The sequence below is a fragment of the Lampetra fluviatilis genome, chromosome 7, assembly GCF_964198595.1.
Source record: "Lampetra fluviatilis chromosome 7, kcLamFluv1.1, whole genome shotgun sequence".
NCBI lineage: Eukaryota > Metazoa > Chordata > Hyperoartia > Petromyzontiformes > Petromyzontidae > Lampetra > Lampetra fluviatilis.
This window is the reverse complement of record NC_136281.1, coordinates 10,046,277-10,072,228: the sequence shown is the minus strand read 5'-3', so window position 1 is coordinate 10,072,228 and position 25,952 is coordinate 10,046,277. Positions and strand designations below refer to the sequence as shown.

The 25,952-nt window shown below is 39.5% G+C and overlaps 1 protein-coding gene across 1 annotated transcript; it reads left to right on the top strand.

The window, feature by feature from the left end:
* The first annotated feature begins 313 nt into the window (after positions 1-313).
* On the top strand, positions 314-24,989 carry LOC144933543 (leucine-rich repeat and fibronectin type-III domain-containing protein 5-like). Its single transcript, XM_078858439.1, has 3 exons — positions 314-1,041; positions 13,964-15,377; positions 22,657-24,989. The coding sequence occupies exons 2-3, from the start codon at positions 13,984-13,986 to the stop codon at positions 23,540-23,542; spliced, it is 2,280 nt and encodes a 759-aa protein (XP_078714565.1). The 5' UTR covers positions 314-1,041; positions 13,964-13,983; the 3' UTR covers positions 23,543-24,989.
* Positions 24,990-25,952: the final 963 nt, after the last annotated feature.

Sequence of the window (25,952 nt, the reverse complement as noted above, 5' to 3'; positions counted from 1 at the left end):
AGGGCGGGTTGGTGGCCCGGTTGGTGGCATCTTGTGTCCGACGTGCGTGCTTGCGTTTGGAATATATAAAAAAAACACAACGGAATCGTGGCTCCGCTGCATTCATCCTGCAAAGCGCTCTGCGCCGTTGAAGACGCGACGCCTTTTACACTTGCAGCGCAGCCACCGCACGGGGGCCGCTGCGCCGCGCCGTGCGAGGCCGTGGAGCTGAAGCATCGGGGCCCCCCACCACCCCACCCTGAAGCACCGGGGCCCCCCACCCCACCCCCATTGGCCGCCGCCGCATCTGGGGCGGGCAGGGCGAGGCGAGAGAGAGAGAGAGAGGGGGCGAGGCGGTGATCGCTGCGCAGATTTGCGCTCTCTCACCCACCCCCCCTTCTCGATCGCCCTGCCGTCTCTCCGCTCGCCGAGGTTTGCCGGAGCTGTTGTGGTGACGGGAGAAAAACAGCAGCAATCCCCCCCCCCACACTCTTCCCAACCCCCCCTTCCTATTCCTTTCTCTCTACACTAACCTCTCTTACCATTTCCACCCTCCGACTTCTCACAGTTTTGTTTTGTGCGTGCGTGCGTGCTGTCTCGCACAAGCGTAAGCACCAACATGTGGGGACACGCCGATGCGGTTAAACAATTTGCGCCTCGAAGGTAAAAGCTGAGAACGAAATTGGGAAATGCTGAAGACTGCGGCGGCGACGACGGGCACGCTGGTAGTACTGTGGACAGCGGCAGCAAGAGCCGAGTGAAGGAGGTTTGAGAAGCCCCTCGCGTGAAGACGGCAAAATCATCTCTCCGTGTCACTCTCCTACCCCCTGTTGTCGCAGACTTTGTGCTGACTGTGGTAGTAGTGGTCTGCTGTCGGATTCTCTGCTGCTTCTGCTGCTGCTTCTGCAAGCCGCTGGGGCTGTCGTGTCGCGCTCGTCTCTCGCTGCGCTCGGCGGAGTGGCGCGCGAACCGATGGGAAATTCTCGTGCGTAAAGGACCCAAACATCCGCAACCACCGCCAGCTCGCTGATCTCAACCCAGCCTCAATGTTCCTCTACACAGGTAAATAATGTATCTTGTCTGCATCTTCGCCGCCAATGCAGCAGCAGCATCATTATAACTGGCACGATTTCAATGCCCAAAATGCATTTTTCCCATGGAAAATAATGTTCACGCATGTACATTCTTTTTTTTGTCGAGATGATTGCGTGTGTTTTTCGAATGTATATATTGACTTGGAAGAAAAAATGTTTGCATTCAGTTTGTGTTTGTTTTGTGGTGGAGCATGGAAATGTTTCAGTTTTCTTAAAGTACCCGCATAAATTGTAAAAAAAAAAATATTGTCACGTGTGGATATGTTTGGGAAATATGGCCTAATCATTGGTCATGGAAAATATGTTTTTAATTCTAAAATAAATAGAAAGATGGCTGCATATTTTACAAAGGCTTCTATTTACGTATTCAATGTCAAATAGGTCAATACATGCAACTATGAATGATAATCCTGAAAATGGCTGGTGCACTTTGCTTCAATTGCAAATGCAAAGCATAGACCGATAAAGCCCTTTTGGGAAAAGCAAGATTTTGTGATCGCAACATACGGCCGTGCGGTAGTCCTCCGAGAAATTAATTGCAAATGGATGTTTTTTTTTCCAGGGATGTTTCTGTCAACACAGTTGTGTTTTCAAATAAACAGAAAAAAATTATCTCCAAATGAGATAATTGTGCTTAAGCGCTTACGAAGACCACATGAGCAGGGGTTAATATATCGGCCGAATACAAATCTGCAGACCATTATCACATTAAATATCAATAAACAGAAATTTACATATCGTAGTGTTGCTTGCATGTGGTTAAACATGGTTCTGATTAAAATTATTAAAACAATTGTCACACATTACCCCACAACTCAAAACGGCCACTTATTTATTATACTTATGCATGATCCGTTCATCAATGTTTGTCAAAAATAGCACATTTCCCCCTTAAATTGTGTTAGTAATGAATGGTTTTAGCTTTTGTGCCTGGGGTTATAAATCCTAAGATGTCATGTTCATTAGTTTAAGTGAATACAATATAGCTTTTGGTTGTTTAAGATAGTTAATTTGCCCATTGAATATAAGCTGATAATCCTTTTTATTGTTAACACTATTTATAGTGACCTTCCCATGATCGTTTAGGATGAGGAAGACAATTAGCTTGGCAAAGTGCGTTGATCCATACTTAATTGGCTACATATGATTGTATTTACACTTTCAGGAATTCTAGATACTGTACATGGATCCACTAAAATTCCATATTCCACCACGCAACATTCTCATAATAATGCATACTACAATTTCAACAAAATTTAATTCGATAATATTCCACACAATGTGCATATCCTTGTAACCCATTGCATACGTGCCAGATAAGTGTATGAACAATCACATGCTGAGCACCAAAGAAGATTTTGGGTCATATAATCTGTCTCTGTCCTTGATGCATCCCAACCCCTTCTCTCCCTCGTATATCATTCGTCCTCCTATGAAATAACGTATGATACTCGATGTTTGGTTTATGCTTTACTTTCATGGCAATTTTTTTTTAAATAAACAAGCAAGGTATGTTAGCTATGCATATAATGCTGACATCTACATTTATAGTGGTGGCACAGTAGTTAGCACACTGCTATCAACCTGACAATTCCCAGCCATGTAGTCCATCAGACCAGCCAAGATATATCATTTGTCGATGCCCCTTGAGCCCTAAGGTGGCGTAAACTTTAGCCGTTCCAATTCCTTTATATGTGGCCAACAACAGTGAATTATGCGGTAACCATTTGAAATGCGTAGGTTATCAAATAATTCACTCGTATTGGCCACATATATAAATCGTTGCTGCTCACGTTTTGCTACCTTTTATACGTCATAAGACTGCCAATACGCCCACCAGCTTAAAAACAGGCTACAGTCTACATTATAGACTGCCAGTACACTCACCGAGGTTAAGAACCAGGCTACAGTCTACATAATAGACTGCCAGTACGCTCACCAATGTTAAGAACCAGGCTACAGTCTACATTAGTGTTTTTTTGTTGTTTCTTATTTTTTTAATTAACTTTATTTGATTATTATTTTTCTATCTACGTGACTTTACCAAAAGAACCAAAGAATACCTCTTAATGGATACCGATTTCTGCTCTTGTCTTCATCAAACCGGACTGACTAGCATAGTGAAGAATGATCAAACAACCATGACTGCAATGCACCGGGAGGCCTTCATCCAGCAGTGGGTTGATAAAGGGCTGCAGATGTTGACATATGTGACCAGTTTTTCTGACGTTTAAACTGTTGATAGTGTTTGTTCAGTTATCAGCCATAATTATAGTAATTAGTAAGAAATCTATAAATCCATTTCATTAAAATGTTGCAATCACATGTGGTCAATTTCAACTCTAATTTACATTGATGGGGACACTATAGAGAGATTGTAGAATGTTGGGGGTAATTGTTTTCACTCATACACTGACAGCAGAAATGTAACTCCGTCAAAATGTAATGCGTATATGCGCACAAGAAAAGCGTGTATACGCCACCCTTTAGATTTCTTCAGACGGTCACGTTTTTCAATCATTTTTGATAACAAGCTGTAAGATCACGTTGTCAGTTACAGGATGACCGTATACATTTCATTTCACATTACTCTGGAGGCGACCCACGCAAATCAATATATCACAGCACCCTAAGTAGGATTCAGCAGCTCTTGAATATGTAGTCGATTGTGTCTGGCTCGACAGTAACGACCACAGCCCGTGGTGTTACTTCATCGATGATGCGTCGGTGTACAGTATCTTGCTCCTCTTCTTAACTGGCACTCTGGGGGTCACGTCTTTGTTAAGGCTCATGACAGTAGCTATTTATCAGCACGGGGACCTTCAAGTGCGCTAAAAAGAAAGAGACAAAACAAGAAAAGAAAACAAGGCTGGTCATTTGTCAGCTAGACTGCTCAATCTTATAGGGGCTTTGTGTGTGATGGGTGGACAAGCGTAAAAGATTCATTGCCTTTCTCCCCCTCACTCCCGCTTCCCAACATCAACAGAATATGGTGGATACTTGGCCTCTCCTGCTATGATTCATGGGTGAAGCCTTGTTTCTTTCCTCTCAAATATCCGAAGGACAGTCGAACATTATTGTCACTGCGTGTACCTTTGTAGCTTAATTATGCATATTTCTTCCCACATTGGAACAAAGCTTCACATTCTCCGTAAAGGTGCAGTCCTTCACTCGTGTGCTTACGCCACCACTGGTGGAAGGGTCTCCACTAGAGGGCGCTCTAGAGAGCCCCCTAAAGGGTATTTTGGCCTACTCTTTCACCATGGCCAGATGGCTTGAGGAGGTGACAGTACCCACACTTTGCTGCACCACACATGACCCGTTGAACAACTAACCCAATTATACCACTGGGTGGACAGGATGATTTAATTGAAGTAACATTTTTTGCAGAAAAATATTAATCGTTTATTTCTAAATAGCTTTCAGCTTGATATAATAAAGTGGAAGTTGGCGTGGGATTTTTTTTGTAATTGTATTACTACATAAGCCTATGGGTCTCTATGTAGGTCTATATCATGTAAGTGTATGTAGGTGAGTCTCTATATGTGAGTCCGAGTCTGTAAGGATAGAGAAAATATACAAAAATAACCAAATGGAAAAAATACAACACGATCAGCAATGGGACTAATGGCTCAGAATAAGATGGAAACTTGTGAATGACAAGCGATATGGATTTAGTGCATTTTAAAGTTTGCCTGATTGTGAAATTGTATAGATGGTTGACGAGTACGGCTCATATTGGAGGCCCATGAGGGCAGCCATTTCTCAAAAAGGCTTTAGTAAACAAAAGTAATTTCCATCTGAGTTTCATTTTGCTGCCCACCACAGTCAGGCCAATGCCTCCGATATTAACACCATAGCAAGAGAAAGACAAAACAAAAGTTTCAAATAATTGTAAACCTTTTTTTGCCTCCTCACAATGTATTATGTAAAGAAGGAATGACTGCTTTAAGGATTTACCAGGTTGAAGGCGTTCAGCAAATAAGTATTGAATTCATTGAATTATATACAGATTACAGTTTTTTATATGAACAATATTATACAAGATAATGGCATGCTAAGCAGTGTGCAGTAATTTTTTGAGTAAATATGCCTTCTTCCATTTAAAATTTGTATTTTAATTAAACAGCAAATCTGCATGATTTATATAGTTTCCATATGCACCTTTACACCAAGGATCACATTTGTATGGAGGAACGGTAGCTAAAACAGTTTGAGAATAAAAATTAGTTTTCATACGACGCAATAACACAATCCAGCTGGCTACATAAACACAGCTGCTTTCATTTGAATTACACGTGTTTTATTTGTAGACTTGTAAATGCAATGCATTGTGAAGTGTGATTTGTGGGTGTTAAAGATAAAAATGGCTGTATTCATTCTGGTGATATGGAAGAACAGTTTTTTCACAGTGCTCCGAGTGCTTCACATTCAGTGACAGGTTAAATTAACAAGTACGTACGTATATAGAGGACTAAAAATATACATTATTATATATTTTAAATCACAAGGACTTAAACAACATTATGAATGCTGCGTGGTAATAGCACACTTGAGTTGCAATCCAGAGGTCGCAGGATTGATTCGTTATCCCAGCACCTCCTTAATGGAGGCCCTTCTGCCAGCAAGGAGTGAGCAAGCAATTTCAGTGCTGCATCCGTACCTTTTACCACACCTCTACCACAGGCAGTGAAATAGATGTCAATGTGTTATTTCACAACCTTTCGCAACCAGAGGGGCTCTTTGGAGCTCCCTCTAGACCAGGGGTCGGCAACCTATGGCTCCGGAGCCGCATGCGGCTCTTTACGGGCTGCTTCTTGACGATATGTACGTATGTACAGTATGTACTCAGATGCACTGCGGCTCTTGAAATACTGAATTTTGTACCGAATTGGAAAGAAATGGCTCTTCTTGTTATTTTGGTTGCCGACCCCTGCTCTAGACGAAGCTCTTCCACCAGTGGTGGCACGAGCAACAAATTGCAGGGCTCGACAATTACCTTTTTAAAATGGCATTGCAATGTAAGATGGAGCTGATGTTTGAAGTCAATCCTGACCTGAGTTGGATAGTTTGAAGTAGAGATTTAATTGCATAAGTGCATGGGAAAGAACAATGTTCTTATGCAAATGATCAAAGGGAAAAACAAACCGACTGAGCAAATATTTTTACTTCACGTAATGAAACCAATAACACCAATTGTCTGGTTTGTCTTGTAAACAAACATGGGATTTAATATGACAGATCAATATAGGAGCAGTTCCACTTCTATAAGATTGATTTTTGTAGTGAAAAATGCACTTGTCATTGAAAACAACCCCTTTGAAAATACCAGTGACGGTGAAAAAAAATGTTTTTTGGAATGGTGTGGGGACCATGTAAGGGGAAACCATGATTTGTGAATAATAACAATACATATCACAAACTGGTTAAATAATGAATGGTAAGTACTTAATGAAGTTTATGAAGTTTTGCAAGTGGCCCTTTCCATATAACCATGAGCAGTGGACAGCATGAGACCCAAGAAAGAAAAGCAAAAGCCCAGGGCCCCAAGTAAATAAAGGGGTTCCAGATTTATGAGAGAAATGTGTCCAAAAATATGATCTCAAATTCAAATCCTAATAAACGTAACATGCTAATTAACAATTAGCATATTGATGATATATAATCTCATGTCTATCTCTCCTCTTATCTCACTACATCTATATTGTTGTCTACATTTCTTTTGCCTCACTGAATCGACAGGGTGGCCCAAAATCAGGAAATGTCGGTGTAGTATATTTGCTTCAACAAATCACAGGGTTATTTCTTTTTTTTACAATTCAAACTGAATTTCATTAACATTAATGCGTGCATACAATTTTATTTTAAAATTAATTCAGGACTTTTTTGTTTAAATTACAGTTGCCTTCTTTAGTATACGAAAAAGTAATTGAACTTGGTATTTTTAGTCAGTTTTCTTTCCATTTTTAAATGTCATCTTAAAAGAAAGAAGAACAAATTATATTAATAATGATTATAGATCAAATATTAACTTAAAGAATACACGATTATGTTTTAATTCCATTGTTAAAATAAACAAAATAACCCCACGTGTCTTGTCTTTTTGTCCTGTCAACATCTCTCCTGTCATATCACTGGGATTTTATAAATTAAAAAGGTGTGGGGGGGGGGGGCGCAATCGGCTATCACCACCACGTCTCTGGGTCTCTCCCCCCAATGTCTGATTACGCCAAACGCTGCTGGGTACCAATAGCAATCTTAGTGGCCTGTCATGTTGTTATCTTTGCATGCTCGACATTAGTGTAAAATGATGCATCCATCTGGCAACAATCCTAAAGGAATACATTCAGGCAGCAGAGAATATATCTCCCATTATTTTGGTTCATTACTGCTGTTATCAATGTTAACGCTCATCGGAGGGAGTTTGCTCGATCACCTCTGCTGCCCTGCTTATCTGGAACGCCCTTCCCCCCTGCCATCCGTGGTGTCAACTCCTTGCCTTTGTTTAAGTCAAGGCTCAAAACCATTATTTTCCTCTGCCTATGAGCGACTCTTTCTCCCGTAATTAAATAAGCATTTTATCCCCAGGACACCCATGTTCTTTGCAACATCTTGAGATAGTTGAATTTAGATGCTATATACATACAAATCATATGGATAATTATATTGTACGCATCTGTCACTGTATAATACATCCTCAACGTGCATGTTAAATACAATATGTAAATTAAATACAGTAGTCGAGAGCACGTCTATCGGCTGTACCAAAAATTATCAGAGTATTGTTTTTTGTTTGCATTTGACTGCAAGTATTGTGGTTAATGTAAGCATGATTCCTTGCAAAAGGTGTCAGTTTTGTTGCCAGAAAAAAGGGGAAAACCCCTATTAGAATACCTTGTATAGTTGGTATTATTTTAGCATTTTAAAATGTATCAACCATGGTCATTCCACTACTGGATGAAGGCCTTCCCAACCCGTTATCATCTCCTCAGTGTCTCACAATGTGACAATACCGACTATAATTACCCAGGAATGCCCTTAATGCTCGTGACGTCACTCCACGTCGACCAGCCCCCTTCATTAATATTCATGAGCCGGTGACGTCCTCCAAATGGACACCCTCCCACACTTCATTAATAGTCATGAGCGGGTGACGTCACTGTACTCTTCCCCCCTTCACTAATACTCATGAGCAAGTGACTTTACTCCACATTGAACAGCCCCCCTCATTAATAATCATGAGCAGGTGACGTCCTCCAAATGGTCACCCCCCCCCCCCCATTATTACCTACCATAATGACCCAAGAATGTCAGTGTGCATCGCTCGTGACGTCACTCCACGTCGACCAGCCCCCTCATTAATAATCATGAACAGGTGACGTCCTCCACATGGACCCCCCCCTCCATTCATAATAATTAGCTGCTGACGTCACTCCACATGGAGACCGAGGCGCCTCCTCCCGCCTCCTCTGTGTCAACTTACAACCCTCACAACAAAGGCAGAACCCTCACGTCACGTGATCTCCGTCACGCTATTGAGACATCAAAGTAAAAAGGACGCCATGATGAACAAGGGATTATAACCTTTAAATGAAATAGGTCTGTGTCACTGCAGCCTTACAAATTGCACACGCGTTAATGCAATGAATATCACGTCGCAGTCTGCTTTTCACTTGTAAGTTTCAGATTTACTGCAATATACCCGTACTTGGACGGGCAAAATGCTAGTCCTTCTGCACCAGAACTCTGTCTCAACACTGGACATCCTATCAGGCATGTTCCCTCCATTTGGCTGCCACTCTGGCATTAGCTTTAAGCTAAACTGAAACGACTCTATTTTTATTTTATCAGGTAAGGCCCACTAAGCTATGTAGCTCTTTGTCAGTAGCGAGCTGGCCACACATGATAGCTGCTCAACGATGTGGCTTATCATGTGGAAATTAAAAGCAGCCAAATACTCTAAACAAATTTTTCGAAATGTGGAGGGAAAAACCGAAGGACCTGGAGAAAAATCCACGCGACCACAGGGAGAGCATGCAAAATCCAAATATACAGGCATCACAGTCGGAATCGAACCCACGACCTCCTGTATACCAGGCGAGGTAATTAACATTTCACGACCGTGGCGCCCCAACTATACTTCAACGACCAGCCATTGTCCCTTGCCCACATACTTATCTTAAAGGTGATGTCTCTAATCCACGTCTTTCTCCTTGCGTCTCTGTAGTTCTAACTATGCACATTTCTATTCTTCTTTGCACACTTTTCAGATGTTCCATTTTCTTTGTCCATGTGAATGTTTTGGATCCATGTGTTCTTAACATGTAATACACTCTGATTAAAAATGTTCTTTTGACATTGGGTGTCTTGATTTTTATTACAAAGTGCAGTCTTCCAAATTTGAAGATATTTGTCACAGGAACACAAGTGTAAAACACGCCAGAGTATGTATACATAGGACAGTTATTGAAGGCTGATTGGGATCAAAATAGTGAAGTAAAAATGTGGACGAGACTAGGTATGAGTGCTTTTGGAAACTTCAAACTCATTATTCTTGGTTCTTTCGGTAAAGTCACGAAGAAAGGAAATAATAAAATAAAAAATAAAAAAATTTATTCTCACGACGTTTCGGCCACAACGCAAGCAGCCGTCGTCGGGTGAAGAAACAGAGCTGCGTTGTGGCCGAAACGTCGTGAGAATTTTATTATGTTTAATTTTTTATTATTTTATTATTTCCCTTCGACGTGACTTTACCGAAAGAACCAAGAATATGAATCCCTGCAGTCACGAAAGCTTTAAATCGAAATTCTAACTCATTATTCACTTATAAATGATGTTGATCCCCGCCCCTTCTGGACATCTGTGAAACAAATCTTCATAGCTCATCAGATTCTTACAGTCTAAAATATTCTGATATATGCATATCTGTAGGTTTGGCATTAAATGAAAATCATGCTTATAATTTAATTTAAAGTTTATGTTCTTTACTCTCGTATCTTACAGATAGAGGTATCTTGTGAACCAAGAACACGCATGGTGAAATGCAGGCAATTTTGTGAACTTACCCCCAATGCTGGGTAATTCCTGTTATCTGTGCTTGAGTGTGGATAATAGTGTGAATTAAGCACCGATTGTGATCACTTCATGTATTGACGTTAATATCGTTAATTTAGTGCAGTGGCGACAACATCATGACGTTTCAGTGACGGCGTGATGACGATGGTTATAAGTCATTTTACTTCCTGTCCTCATCACGACCATCACCCCACCACCATCATAATCAACAGCAGAACCATCATAATCATAAATCATTAACAACATGCCTGCCACATTTTTTTTTATGTCATGCCAAATGTAACCTTGTAGATCTGCTCTGCAATCGGTGTTTTCATGGACTGATCGAGTCCTCTTAGGGGCACTTTGGTGCAGATTCTAGGGTGAATGTACTGCCACCACCAGGTGACTCCTGATCTTTGTGTCGATAACGGGAGCTACTGCCTGGAGAATGAATAAAAAGGAATTTCCTGCTTAAGTGAAGACAAGAGGAATTATCGACGCGATGATAATACGAGTTTGTATATGTTGAGCTGGCATTGCTGATGCCTGAGTTTGCATCCAGGCAGCTGCATTAAACAGGGTCCTACAGTATGAAAAATAAGAATAGGTTTTGGCTATAAAACAGGTGGTAAGATGTTCAAACAACAATATGTACCTTTTGCAAGGAATAAAGTCTGCACTGCTTGTGAAAAAACGTTCAAACAAACATGCTCTGTTAATATATGCATCGTCTTTGAAATTGATTGGCCTACAGCACCCTTCTTTGGTGAGACAAAGCTACAATGTCAGACCAGAGAATGCCACAAGGCGAACAGTAGGAAACCAATGCACGTATCAGGGCATTTATAGCTCGGCTTGAGCAGTTATATCTATAGCACCTTTTTGCCAGGATCAAAGTATGAAAAATAAGAATAGGTTTGTATCCTTTCTGGTAATAAAACAGCAAGTTGATGGTCTCAGCCAAGTCACCAATGACTGCACAATACATCACCTGACACTATTGTATGTACTGTATGACTATGAATTACACAAGCACACGAAGAACATCATATTTTCTTTACATTTTGCGTCCTAGAAAAATGGTTTTCAATAAAAAAAAATACTGTACTCGTACATGATGTATAAATAACCACTGCAGATAATGCATCTACTTTTTAGGTAACAGATTTCTGTTATATACGTGGCAATGCAATTAAATTATGAATGATATGTTTTAATATCGTAAAGCTAAAGGAGAACAAGTTGATAAAGCTAAATTAGGTATTGTTATTTGAACTCAAATTGTTCTGTCATCACCTATTAATGCAATGTTGATGTGTGATTTATTCAAATTAAAACTATATTACAAAATGTGCATTATTAATTTCTAGCTTGTTTGCCCGTCCTAGGACGGAAGCTGTAATATTTACGAAAAAAAAAAATTGTATCCTGTGTAAATTTAATGGCAGTGAATCTTGCACGAAAGAATGCCATCCAACACTTCACTGCAGTTCACTGTAGCACTGTATTAATGGCAGTGATTATTGCACAAAACTACATCATAAAACACCTCACTTCATGTCACTGTAGCACTGTATATAACTGACCTTCAATTTGTTCAAATTCACTGTTCCGATACTTTATTCTCTTCTGCTTTCGGTCGCTGGGCTTGAAATTAATTGGAATTCGATACAATATCTGGCAAATCACCGAGAAATGTCGATTTTACCATAATGTAGAAGCATAAATTATACTTACCTTTTGTCTCAAGTGCTGAAGAAACAAAGACACCAAATCCACTTTGTTGCTTGCGTATAATTATTTATTAGATTCACTTTCAATGAAGAAACGTCAAACTTAAAGCGAATTTGCGAAAAAAAAGTATTTCCGATTAACCTTCTGCGTGAGTGTAAAAATCCACCCACTGATGAATATTAATGACGGGGGGAGGGGTGCGGCATGTGGAGTGACGTCACACACGTTACACACAAACCGACATTCTTGGCTCATTTATAGTAGTAATATGCAGACCAATTATAAATGTGTTATTTGACTTGTCCTGTGCAATAATAAATTGTGCCCATGATGCCTGTCCATGAGTGTTAAAGTCACTTGCCTACTGGATTCATATAGCAAGTAAAAACTAGCACGTAAACACTATATATTTTTGTAGTTAAAACCAAAAAATACTTGTTGGTTTTCGTGCATTTGTTCATCTTGGTAAGCTAAGCTGAGCTGCGACAGATGGACAACTAACTACTTTTATTTCAAACAAGATAGTTATTATTGTACTTATTTGATGTTTCATTATAAAACACAATTAAGACAATTAATGATTGTTAACGATTGTCATTGATTGTAACGCGCATCAACAATACCAATCACCAGCTGAGACGTGTGAAATAAAAAAAAAATCTCCAGACACTGAGATTATTATTGTTTGACTATTTAACAACCAGTTACCCAGTCCCACAGCGGGTTGTAACCCAAATAGCTCATTGTCCTTGACCAAATATTTATGTTTCTACCTCCTGCGGCAGCAAAAAAGGAATTTGTTTACAACAACAACAACAAAAATCACAATTTAAAATGGTGGTAATTTACTCTTTTGAACAAATTTTATTAAACACAAACTGGTTCAACTGACAATTTGCCAACGCATGTCATGGCCATGGAAAGATTTTCAGAGGCCCAGAAAAAAAATGTCAACCGAGGTCCTCTCAGTCGTATGTGAGTTGCCGTCTTATCCTCTCCCAATCTCTCTCTTTGACCCTGACTCGTATGGTACCAATTTTTGTTCTGTCTAATGAACCTATATTATTTTGACTTTTTATCTGCCAATAATAATGTGGTTTAAGTCTAGGATCAGAAAATATCTATATTCTTACATGCGTATGCTATTGAGTCCATAAAAAAAGCAAAGCCTTCTGTTGTTTTGGGATAGCATATGAATGCAACTAAAAGACTAAATGTTCTTAAAGGTTATTGGAAGAATATTTTTTATATCACTATACTGATTGTGACAATTTTTTGGCAAATTCATAAGAAAGGGCCTCACCGAACGGCATCCATTATTACAACTCCCCAATCAGATGACCTGACTTTGTCTCTGTGTACCAGCAAGGAGATAACAGCAGCTGTCCTTATCGTCTTGTACGACATTCATTAACTGAAATACAATGCCAGAGATCTCTGATAAGTGAGTTATTGCTGGAACTATATCTGCTGTGGCACCTTGTATAGATCCTATGTGCCAGTGTTAACCTGTTAAAGCTGCTCTTTAGACATTCAGTTTCTGCATGCACTTTTGGAAATTCACAAGAGCCGATCTGGAATATGTAGGACCTGTCATACATATTTGCTGTAACTGCCATTTAAAAACAAGATTCACAAGAACACAAGAGATTTGATTGGAGAAAAATCACAGCGTTGGCATTCATGCTTAACTCTGGGCATGCACATTACAGCCCCTTTGTCAACCCACTGCTGGGTGAAAGCCTCCATACGTATGCCTTCTAGGTCATGGGGGGTGGGGGTTGGGGACTGATTAGGGGTGGAGAGGGGCTGGACCAGTACTGATATCACTTGCCACTCATGTTAGTCACATCCAATAATTATCAAACTCGGATTGATGGGTTCATAGTGAAGTGTGCTAACTACTGTTCCCTCCAAGAACATAGCTGATATTATTACGATCTACTGTACATAAATTGACATTTAGAGGTTTTAAGATATGTTGTCATGTTTTATTTTAAAAACTATATCGTTTTGTGGAATCAAATATTTCCGATTATATATATGTACGTGACTAATGCACATTTATTAACTCTGTGTTTTTCATTGTGTTCACACAGATTTTCTCACCTGATAAACAATGGAAACTGCCCAGCTCTGTTTCTTGGTTATTGGGCTGGTGACCGCGTCCCTCGGATGCCCGACGCATTGCATCTGCCAGAACCTGTCACCGTCTCTGAGCACTGTTTGTGCTAAAATTGGGCTCCTCTTTGTCCCACACAATATCGACAGACGGACGGTTGAGCTGCGCCTGGGGGACAACTTCATCACGAGCGTGCGGAGGCAAGACTTTGGCAACATGACTCTCATGGTGGATTTGACTCTCTCCCGAAACACTATCAGCCAAATAGCCCCTTATGCATTTGCAGACCTGAGCAGTTTAACCTTCTTGCACTTTGACTACAACCGTTTGACCCACATTGGAAACAAAAGCTTTAAAGGCCTTTCCAACCTCAGGCACCTGATTATAAGCAACAACCAGCTTAGTGACATATCCGTTGGAGCCTTCGATGATTTTCTGATGTCCCTGGAAGACCTCGATTTGGCCTACAACAACTTAGAGAAAGTTCCCTGGGAAGCTATTCAAAAAATGACATCGCTGCACACACTGAGCCTTGATCACAATATGATTGATTATATTGAAGCCGGCACATTTTCACATCTTCACAAGCTCGCCAGATTGGATATGACATCAAATAAGCTTCAAAAGCTTCCCCCAGATCCACTTTTTACTCGCCTGCAGCTGTTTGCGAATAAGGGCATTCATCACACACCTCCGCTGGTTCTCAACTTCGGGGGCAATCCGCTGCACTGCAACTGCGAGCTGCTGTGGCTGCGCCGACTGACACGAGAGGATGACCTGGAGACCTGTGCTTCTCCGCAGGCCTTGGTAGGCAAGTACTTTTGGTCCATCCCCGAAGAAGAGTTTGTTTGTGAGCCGCCACTGATAACTCGCCACACTCATCGCCTTCTAGTATTGGAAGGCCAGAGAGCGACGCTAAAGTGCAAGGCTATTGGTGACCCAGATCCCTGGGTCCACTGGATCTCACCTGATGAAAAGGTTATCTCCAACACCACCAGAACAGTCGTCCATGACAATGGCACCCTGGAGATTTTAGTTACAACTACGAAGGATGATGGAACCTTCACGTGTATCGCGTCAAATCCTGCTGGTGAATCCACAACCTTTGTGGAGCTTAGCATAATTCACCTTCCTCACCTGAGCAATATTACTCACAATGTTCACCCTGAGCCAGATCCAGGCTCTTCTGATATCACTGGCTCCACTAAGCCTGCAGCTAATGCGGCAAATAATGCCTCTGACACAAAGGGTTTTCAGAATCGGAGAGTGGCAGCATTGGATGTCACATCCAACTCCGCTGTGATCAAATGGTCTGCCAGCAAAATGCTTCCCAGTGTACGGATGTACCAAATACAGTACAACAGTTCATCTGATGATACCTTGATGTACAGGTATGAATCTTCTATCATTTTGCATGAGATTAATCCATTGCCACAGTTTTCATTGTTACATGAGATGCATCACACAAATAAGCACAAGTTCACTCTTGAGCATGGTGGTTATTTTAGATAATTTAATATATTGGTAAATTGCTTGCTTTAATGCAGTTTCTCAGGTTCACTTTAAAACAAGTCAAAACATTAAAAGCTTGCAATTACTGCACGTAAAAAGACTGATGATATATATCACAATAAATAATAAAATACAGTGTAACAAGTTAAAGAGCTAAAGGTTATTAAATTATCATCATTAGCAGCCATGGTCAGTCTGCTGCTGGAATAAGGATTCCCAAAGTCACTACCATCTCTCATGATCCTGCGATGTGATGAATTGCAAAAAAATAAATATTTTTGCAACATTGTGTTCATTTTAGGATAGCTTGAGTCTCCGTCTCTCTTCGCGTAAGTATAAATGTGTCATAACCCTCCATCACCCGACACAGTCAATCAGTAAGGGATTTGTCACATAAACAAAATGCGTCAATCCACAACATTTACAATTTGTACTCAAATTGTGAATTTTGTGGATTTACTCCCCAACATACCGGTGGGCTGATGTAACTTTTTGGCGAATGTTGTTTATGTGACATCCCTTACTGATTGTAGGGTTACGACACATTATACGTGCTCGATCAAACCCAAAAACCTTTATTATGAATAATATTGGTTGTGAATGCCTACGTGTTAAAAAAAAAAAACTACTCCAAATGAAATTGACTGGCTAACTGTTGCTGCAGAAATGGTCACAAAGATGCTCATATGTACCATTAATATGTTAAATCACAACACAAATCAAATGCCAATGTGATTTTGTTGTGAATATTTAGAAAATATCTTGTCCAAATATTTTGGAATTTTTTTTATCGATTGAAAATGTAGCAGAAAAGAGATGATCCTCACGTATTTCTCTCCCGATATCTTTGCAAGTTCAAGTGAATCCTAATGGATGGTATTTTGGTGGAAAAGAGTACAAATTTACGTTTCAAGGGGTCTTTTAATGGGAATGAGTATCGGTTTTAAAATCAGTGTACTTTCATTTCGCCATTTTCATGAATGGAAATGGGCCACCAAGGGGAAATACTCACTGGGCATTTAAATTATGCAATTGAAATAACTATTCTCTTTGTATCACCGAAGCTCTTTTCAGTCAGCAGTTGGAATGCTATATTACAATATTCCATTTAATCGTCTGGATATTATTGAATTACTTCTGCATATAACTCATAACTGGTTGTACTTTTAAAAATACATATTTCAAACGTTTTTTTTTATCCATAATCCCTTTTATTCTCACACTGTTTTTTTTATCTCATGCATCCACTTACATTCCTTATCACAGCACTGAGCAGGGCATTAGCTCATGCACTGGGCCACTTTTAATCCCAGATGCTTTAAAGCATGTCGCAATGTGTAATTATTAATGAGTCCAACATGATTGTTTTACCATACAGCTGATGTATGTGCAGTTTAGTAAGTGATGCAAAGGGAAAACATCACAACTAGATTTTGATGGGAAATATGGCTTCATGCATTGATCACCATTTTATACAATCATATAATTGAGGTTAAGCATGTTATTAATTTAAACAAATTTGGCCTCATTTCTGCCTCCACATGATGCATTATATACATTTGATAACTTACTGCCCGCGCCTTCACAGGGTTATTTAGCTGGACGTCTATGTGCCCCATCACAAATGGCATTGCTGCCAGAAAAACAGTTGACTGCATTTTTTTCAGAACCACTACGGAATATGTACTGCAATAAAGTACATTGGGAAATAAGCTTTTTTGACAGGTTGCCATAGCATTCTGTTATATATTGTAGCAATCATTTTGTGGTTTGGTGTTATCCATTGCAATCAATGGACTGACAGAAAACCATATAGCGAGGTTTACTGCTGTATTTTCTGAAGAATTGGCCACAAGACTAATACAGCTAGATGTTACGTTTTTATTCTGCCATATAACAGGCGTATGAAGCAGGCTATGCGAATAAACTGCAAAGGAAAAAAAAAACCTGGCATGACTCCATATTTCGTTACTATAGAGCTGCTGATTAGGCCATTTTCACTGAAAGGACCTCCTGAGGGTTAGCCCCTTTTGCCTTTGGCACATAGGCAAGTCAAGATGTCGATCGTGTGACGTAGTACCAAGTGACCTAGAAGCCTTGTTCGAGGCCGTATGGTGCCAACTTTAAAACACATCATTTTTTACAGTCAAGCATTTCCCATGAAAGCATGTTATTGTTATTTTGAGTACAAATTTGTTGCATTTCTTCATATAACTAACCCATTCAAATGAGGTCACTCCAGTCAGTGGCCTAGCATGGTTGGCATGGGTCCTGGCACAATAAATAAAATTAAGGGGAGTCTCTTGTCCAATCTCCCCCCCCCCCCAATCTCTGGCGCCTGGGCCCCGATGCAGTTGCACCATCTGCATGCTCCATAGCGACGACACCCCATAGCTGCACTTCATAGCTGTAGTCCATAACCCAATTCCTAGTGAGTACGAATAATGTTGCATTATGCAACACAGCAGTGGTAAAAGTGCAAGTGCTCATAATGAGTGTGTAGTCCATGTTTGTCCTCTTATAATCAATAAGTTGGGAAATGCCACTTGGTAAGAAAGATGGTGATGGGTGGTATAAAGACAGGGTTGGTGGGAGCAGCTTGGATTTGCTCAAGGCTTCGTATCCATCCACTTTGCTCGTGTGACATGGAACAAGTGGTGGCTCATTGCAATTAAAAAAATGAATAAGGCCGACCAGTCGTATTAGATCTTTATCAAATGCATTACACAATTAATGTATAGTATGGGAGATCTTATGTGCAGGGCGTGCGAGACCAAGTCAAAATGCATGACCTTGTTCTCCGATTTTAAGAAGTAAGATAATTAATAACATATTTAGTTGAAACAAATAACTCTTACAGTATTACATAGCTTTGACCCGAAACGTTTTTTTTTGAGAAATTGAAATTCACATTTGTTTCTAAAAGTTTTATTTTTATATTAATTAACCAACAATTGTTGAATTATACTGGATTTAATGGCATTTGGAATGGGATTTTACATCTATTTTTAAGGAGTTATTTTATGGCATCGTTCACGTGGTTCAAAGGTCAGAGCCGAGTTGGCAATGTTGAGACCTTTGCCTCAAACACAGGCTTCAGCCACCTGTCATTCAACCAAGTTCGCAAGTGTCGTGAGTTAATGGTTTCAGCCCATATTCTTAGGTTTTTTCGGTAAAGTCACGTAGGTAAAAAATTAAAATTAATAAAAGTAAAATAAAAATAAAATAAAAATCACGACGTTTCGGAGGCAACACAGGCTTCTGTCTTCAGGTGGAACCGTCACGAATGACTGCATAAATAAAACTCCCATCACATAATTTTGGTTCTGCACTTAACTTGAATGCATTCCGGCTGAGATAATGAAATATTAGTTATGCGATGAACACTGCTCTCAAATGCGGAGTGGGTCAGGAACGTGCTGCCATCTACTGTATGGACCAACTGTCAATTGATGGAAGATCACAGGTAGCTCGGTGATGTGCGCTGCTCTGCGCCGTTATTTAACAGAAAGACATACACTGCCCTTTGGGAAATCCAGTTTGATACTTAATCTCATGACACGATGCCAATAGCACATTTGGTGGGAAATAAATGGTAAAACGACTCTACTTTAAACTACTTTGTTCAAAAGAGGAGTTTTCGTAGCATTTTTTTTTACGTGGTAAAGAGGATGCTATAATTCAATGTAATACAACCATTATTCAACCTCCGTCTCTTTTCCCTTTCAAACACTATGGACAGTTCAAAAACATACTTTTATAATATAATTTATACGTTCATTTCTTTTCTTTTGGACTTGCACACTTCAAATTTTACGTTCAACAATGTCATAGGCATTATACATTTAACATTATCGTCAAATGAATTATTCAATTTGTAGACATTCTTACTCAATCTAGCTCATGTGATCTTTATTAATAATTTAGATTTTTTTTTATCGGCAGTGTTCGTTCGACTATAAGTATGGAGTAATTAGAACATGATTTTTGAATGTCACAAGTTGAGTAAATTTTTTATATATACTTTTTCAAATTTAAGAAAATTAAGAAAGTGATATTACTGCATGATACCAAACTGTTGAATACTGTGACATACATTAATTTTAGTGTTATGTACTAATTGATATATGGTAATATAGAACGACACCATTACAAGTAAGGGAATCCTGCATAATTATTTTTTATTCTCTCTTGATAAGGTTACCAACGGTAATGCCATACAATAATTCTTTTATAATGTACAACAAGATGGTTCTAATTATAGAGTACATCCTTTTTATTGTGCATAAATATTGTTTTTCAACACGAGCATCCAAGTGACATTACAGCTGTGCTGTTGTGCGTGTAACATTACAATTACAATCTAGGTATGACACAGACAGAAATCTATAGACAATGCACTGCAGAATACTGTGCATTCATTTCAGGAACAATATTTATAATATGTCTCTTCCCAAATGATGATTTACTGCAATGACAAGTTCCAGCAAATGGGACTTTGCTCCATTGGTACAATAATGCTGAGCGTCATGTAGGTGTGGACGCATTTTCCTGACTAGGCACATTTATTGTCTCTGACATACGGATTTGCATTTTGTAATGGTGTAAACTGTGATGCCCCACTTTTATATTTACGGGAGTGGATATATTAAATACGTGTAAAATAATAAAAATGTGTTTAAAAATCGTGATGTCCTGCTCTAATGAGCGGTGATGTCCTGCTCAAATGAGCGTTGATGCAGTGCTCACTTCCTGGATAGAGTGATGGAAATTCCACATTCCTATCGCGGGGGTGGTGAGTCCATCCATAGGATAACAACTTTTTATATCCCCCCCCCATTTAGAATATCTATTTATACATTTTATTGACCCCGAAGGGATGATGATGGGCCCTCAACCAGGATTTCAACTGATAATGCTTCCAATTGTTGAGCCCTTTGCTCTTCTGCTGACCCATCTAGCCGGCAAAACAATAACTCGCAAAAATCTGAACCTGCAATATTCACTCAAAACGTTTTAGGTTATCTTTGTAAAAAAGCGGGGGGTGGGGGGGGGGTAAAGACGTTATAACTATAACCACAATTACCTAAAACTTCCATTACTGATCTCTACATAGAGCAGTGTAATTACCACGGCCTTGGTCAACTATTAAGGATTATACTTTATATGAAAAAACACGTATGAGTAGGAAAGGAAATGTGAATGTGTGAAATCTCAGAGAAACATGTTTTCAATCAAAAACAGTAGCTGTTATGTTTATATTTTAAAATGTTTTTTAGTTAGCCTCGGCAATAGTAAATAGTGGAATGTATCCTAATAATTTTAATAATCGCAATGACATACAGATGATTTTCACGTGGTATTCCATAGAACACTGCCATTAACGGTTGTGTTTATGTATTATACATAAATTAATGCGCATTTTACATCAGCCAGGAAGAATACGGGTTGGTTAATTATTTCGGTATTCATTTTTGGTTTCATATTCTGCAAAAAATACTGTTTACCCTCCATACCATCTGTGTGACCAAAATGCAAATCCATGCGATTAAACTCATTTTATCTTCAGAGCTGAATTTTCTCTGCTGGAGGTAATTTATCTTGCCAAAACTCCTGAAAGATGTATTTATTGCCACCATTATCTTGTTTCTGACAATTGTGACTAACTGTTACTAAATCTCAGCCTCGTGTGGATCATACTGTACAAAGTTTAGGTTGACAACGGTGCCACAGTATTAATTAATAAAACAACCTTATTAGGCCTAATATTGTAATTAAGTGATACACAATAATAATTTGATTCGGGATGGAACGCTGTATTAAATAAACAATTAATTAATGATGTTCAACTAATACGTTCCCAATATATCTAACGAATGCTATAAGGATTGATGGAATGCAACTCATAAGCTTTGTATGTAACTGGTGAAATTCTCCATGGCACCGATTAGAGATGCCACCATTTACCGCAGTGGTAAGAAAATAATACATTCTTGAAGCGAATTGTGATTGTGAATCATGACAATTCATCACATCGCCACAGCAGTGAATCATCCTACTTCTGATGTTGATATTTTCATGCACTTTGAAAAACATACATTTGTTTACAAGTACAACAGGAGCATTATGCATTGTTTAGCAAATAGTTTTGCTAGTTGATATAATTATCTCATTTTACCCTTTTGAAACATTATTTAGTTAGTCTATGATTTATACTTTGAAGATGGATTTTCTTGTCATGATAAAATGTTTAAGGTATAAGAGATGCAATTCTCCCAGCCGCCATGGCCCCTTTCTGGGTTGTGCTCGAATTGCAGGATGCCCTAATGGTCCTTATCTTTTAAAGTGCCAATCAAGTGATGGCAGAAATACATCTGGTAATTGGCTGAATTAGCTAAAAATATTGTCATTGCAGTAATAAAGAATGCTAGTTGCACACACACCCTTATCATTAGCAATTCATTCCCGGATGTAGTATTTCCTGGAATGTGTAGGTTTAAGTATCACATTTTCAGGCCTAATGTGAGCTTAATTGCGTTATGTGCTGTGTGCCAGACAGATTGTGCACTTCAGTGGAGGTCCGGTTGCAGGATTGTTTAAATATTCAGTGGCCACTGGCTTTATTTAAAAAAAATATTATTACTGTATTATTATTAGTGCGGATTATGTTACGTAAGTGGGGATTATTTTATTTTTATAAATTCGCTAGAAACTGCAGGGTGAAATATAAAACACTGGGACATTTCCTAAACATGGCCTCCAGCCTTGCACAATCCATTTGTGCCAGATTGCAGGAGCGCCTTTTGCTTGTCCCAGAAATCATTAATATTTCAGACCTGCTATTCATTATTTTAGTATTTTGCAAAATCAGCACTTGGCACTAGATCGTAAAACACAACAAGAAATGTGGCAATATAAACATGGAATTACAATTTAACCATCTGTACCATTTCGATTTTAACAACATTTTATAATTGTTGACATTTTGCACTTTGTTGAATTTTACATTTTAATTCATGTATGTCCATGATATTGCGAAGTTTGATGCTGATTTCATGGTTGTCTTGCGATGTTCTCAAATACTAAGGTAAAAAATGATTGCCATAAAAATACTGCAACTGTCATAAAATGCCATTGCATTCTGCTTTTGTCTTTTAGAATGCTGCCGTCTTCAAGTAAGTCCTTTGTGCTCAACAACTTGCTTTCTGGTGCTATGTATGATGTCTGCGTCATGGCTATATACGATGACGTCAGTACATCTTTGACAGCCACCAGGCTTTTGGGTTGCATCGACTTCATCACTGAAGAAGAGTACATCCAGTGCTCCTCCATGCCCAGCCAGTTCATCGGGGGAACCATGATAATCGTCATCGGTGGTATCATCGTGGCCTCCTTGCTCGTGTTTATCATTATCCTCATGATACGCTACAAGGTGTGTGCCAATCCATCTGCCGGAAAGATCCCCGAGGTGCGCAGCGTATATGCGCCCACCCGAGAGATTCAGGGTTTCCAGGGAGAGCAGCAGCACCAGTTCAGCTGCAAGCTTATGGTGCAGGAGGAAGGGCAGCCTTCAAGCAGCGACTCCACACGAAGCCAGTCATCTGCCTCATGTCAGCCTGCCCCTGAGGGACAGGATTCTAATGCGCCAGCACCGCAAAGCAATGTCGACGAGCCGGCCGCCCACAAGCGCAGGCGACGCACGAAGTGCAGACCCAAGCGAGATCCGCTGGGAAACGTTCAGCGCGACAAGCCAGACAACGTGAGCCACTCTAAGCACGCCAGCCTTGTTCTTCAGACAAAGCAGGCGCTGCTCTTGCATGGCTGGCCAGAGATTGCTCTAAACAAACTGGCCCGCACTCCGGCAATTTCTGGACCTAAACGTAGCTTGTCTCTGGATATCGGCATGTTCGCTCACACTGGGAAACCGGGCACTCGACCGAAAAGAAGCATCTCCATCAATGGCCTGGTTTTGCTATTTCAGGAGCTGGATTCTATCAAAAATGCACAGGATCAGCCTGAATGGATGCCAGAAAGCTCCGTCTGATGGCTGTCAGGCCAGAAACTGAAAATGCCCACAACATGCTTTGTGACAGCTTAGATGTCCTGAGTTTTCCTGCAAGCGATTATGTTCTTAAAGGTGTTTTTAAAGAAATCTATTGTAAGCTCTGATGGTCAGAGACTTAACACATGTAAACATTGTCTATTGAAATTTATCTTTGTACAATAATTTTACGTATTGTACGGAACTATTGGTGTAAAGCAATGCATCGTATTGAGTGCATTTGATGTGTACATATAAATGTGATCATTAATTACAAAAATCCCATTAAAGTGGTCAAACAAAATGGAACGCATATTGCACATTAACTTTCATTTTTGACTAATCTGTAATAAAGACAATTCTAAACATTAATTATCTGTCTGCTTTGTATTCAGCATTGTAGCAATGGTAGACCGGGATAAGGCACCCTTCAGACAGTGGTGGAGTTACTGCCAAGCCTTATTAAACTTTCAACTGGCGGCGCCGACATGCTTGTGATTACATTTTCCAGTTTCCAGCTTGCTCTAGGCCTGATCCATATTTGGGTATGTTCAGTGGTTTGCTATTCGGGTTGGTGGTTCCCATTGTAAATGTGGCCGATAGCTCGTCAGTAACTACAACAACATGCTGGCACATCTCTGGTGACCATGCTTGTGGTGAATTTTAACGAAACCTACATCAGATCAACAGACTTCAGAAAATGGGCATACAGTATAACCCAAAAATATTCACATTATACACTAAAAATAGTGCTGTATAATCTCGCCATCAAATATTCAAATTGTGTTTGATTAAACACTTATCTGGATTTGGAGGTTAAACGAATTCAACTGGTCTAAGCTTTGCGTCAATGTATGGGGGAGCAAAATTGTTGTTGTCATATCAATATCGGTGCATTTGGTACAATGGGGATAAGTAATGTTGTTCTCAGAATCACTGTGGTGTTTTACTATTGAATTGGGCAGCTTTTTTAATATATATATAGACTCCTTTGTGAAGCTGATCTTTTTAAGGAAATCAATCACAGGCACAAGCAGAACAATTTACTACCATACCTGTACACCTGTCTCTACGATACATTGCAATGGCACAAGATTGAACAATGAAGAGCTACTTAACTGAAAGAAGGGAAAAATACAATTTGTAAATTAGTGGAGCTGTCTTCTCCTATTGGACCGATTGCCTTCGGCCTGGCAGATGCTGACATTTCCTTTTTTCGGAATTGAATCCGGAACTCCGTGTCTGTACTTCCTGTCTGCGCACATCACCCGTGGTGTGAATATTTGGATAAAACTATCCTTTAAATGATGGAAGCAAAGAACATATTTGATGAATTACAATGAATGGTTGCAGCACTATTTTTAAGTAACAAAAACATTTGTTGATTTCGTTTGTGTGTCTGGTATTGAATGTTAATAATAAAGCAGATAAACACTTTGTAAGTAAACTCCCCCAGGAGCTATGTGTGTGCTTTTTTTCTATGATTGGTTTAGGTGATCTTTATGATTAAAAAAAAATATCACGTAACATATCGTTATTGTGGCATTGATACTGCCATATGGTTGTGGATTTGAGGACTTAAAATGGTTGACGTGAGGATATTCTAGTAATATCTTATATAGAAGCAAATGTTGTTTGGATTCGCATGTTGCGCTATGAACATCGTGGCCCGCGTTTGATTTCTAGCCAAGGCTAATATCAGTGGTGAGTGATATCTGAACTGGTCCTGGGCTTCCATCCCCCCCTCGCCAACCCGCATTGACCATTTTGGTGAAGTATGTTCAAACAACGCCCATGACGGGAATTGCAGGGGGAGGCCTCCATCAGAGGATTGACAGATGCTTTTAAATATTCCGAGTAATTTAAAACGGAAATGAAGTTCATTTGGTTGATTACATTGATGATTCCATTCAGCCACTTGCCTAGCACTTCACCAGCCCCACACTGAGCTATGTGGTGAAGTATGGTCAAACAATCCTCGCAAAACAAAACAACGTTTGAGGAAGGAGGTCTTCATCCAGCTGTCAATTGTATTGAGGGCTGAACATTTATGTACGTCTTCTTGGTTCTTTCGGTAAAGTCACGTAGAATGGAAATAATAATATAAAATAATAAAAATAATAAAGTTATGATATTATATTATTTTATTATGTTGTATTTTTATTATTTTATTATTTCCATTCTACGTGACTTTACCGAAAGAACCAAGAAGATGAATCCCTGCAGTCACGAAAGCTTTAAATCGAAATTTATGTACATGTTTTCCATGTATAGAGTATAATTTTAGTTGAACAATTTTTTAATTGCTTTCCATTGTGATATATTGTCTTGAGATTTTTGTTTATATATATACAGACTTTTCCCTCCCGTTTAATTATATAGCTAGGACACTGGACTATGGGATGTAACAGCC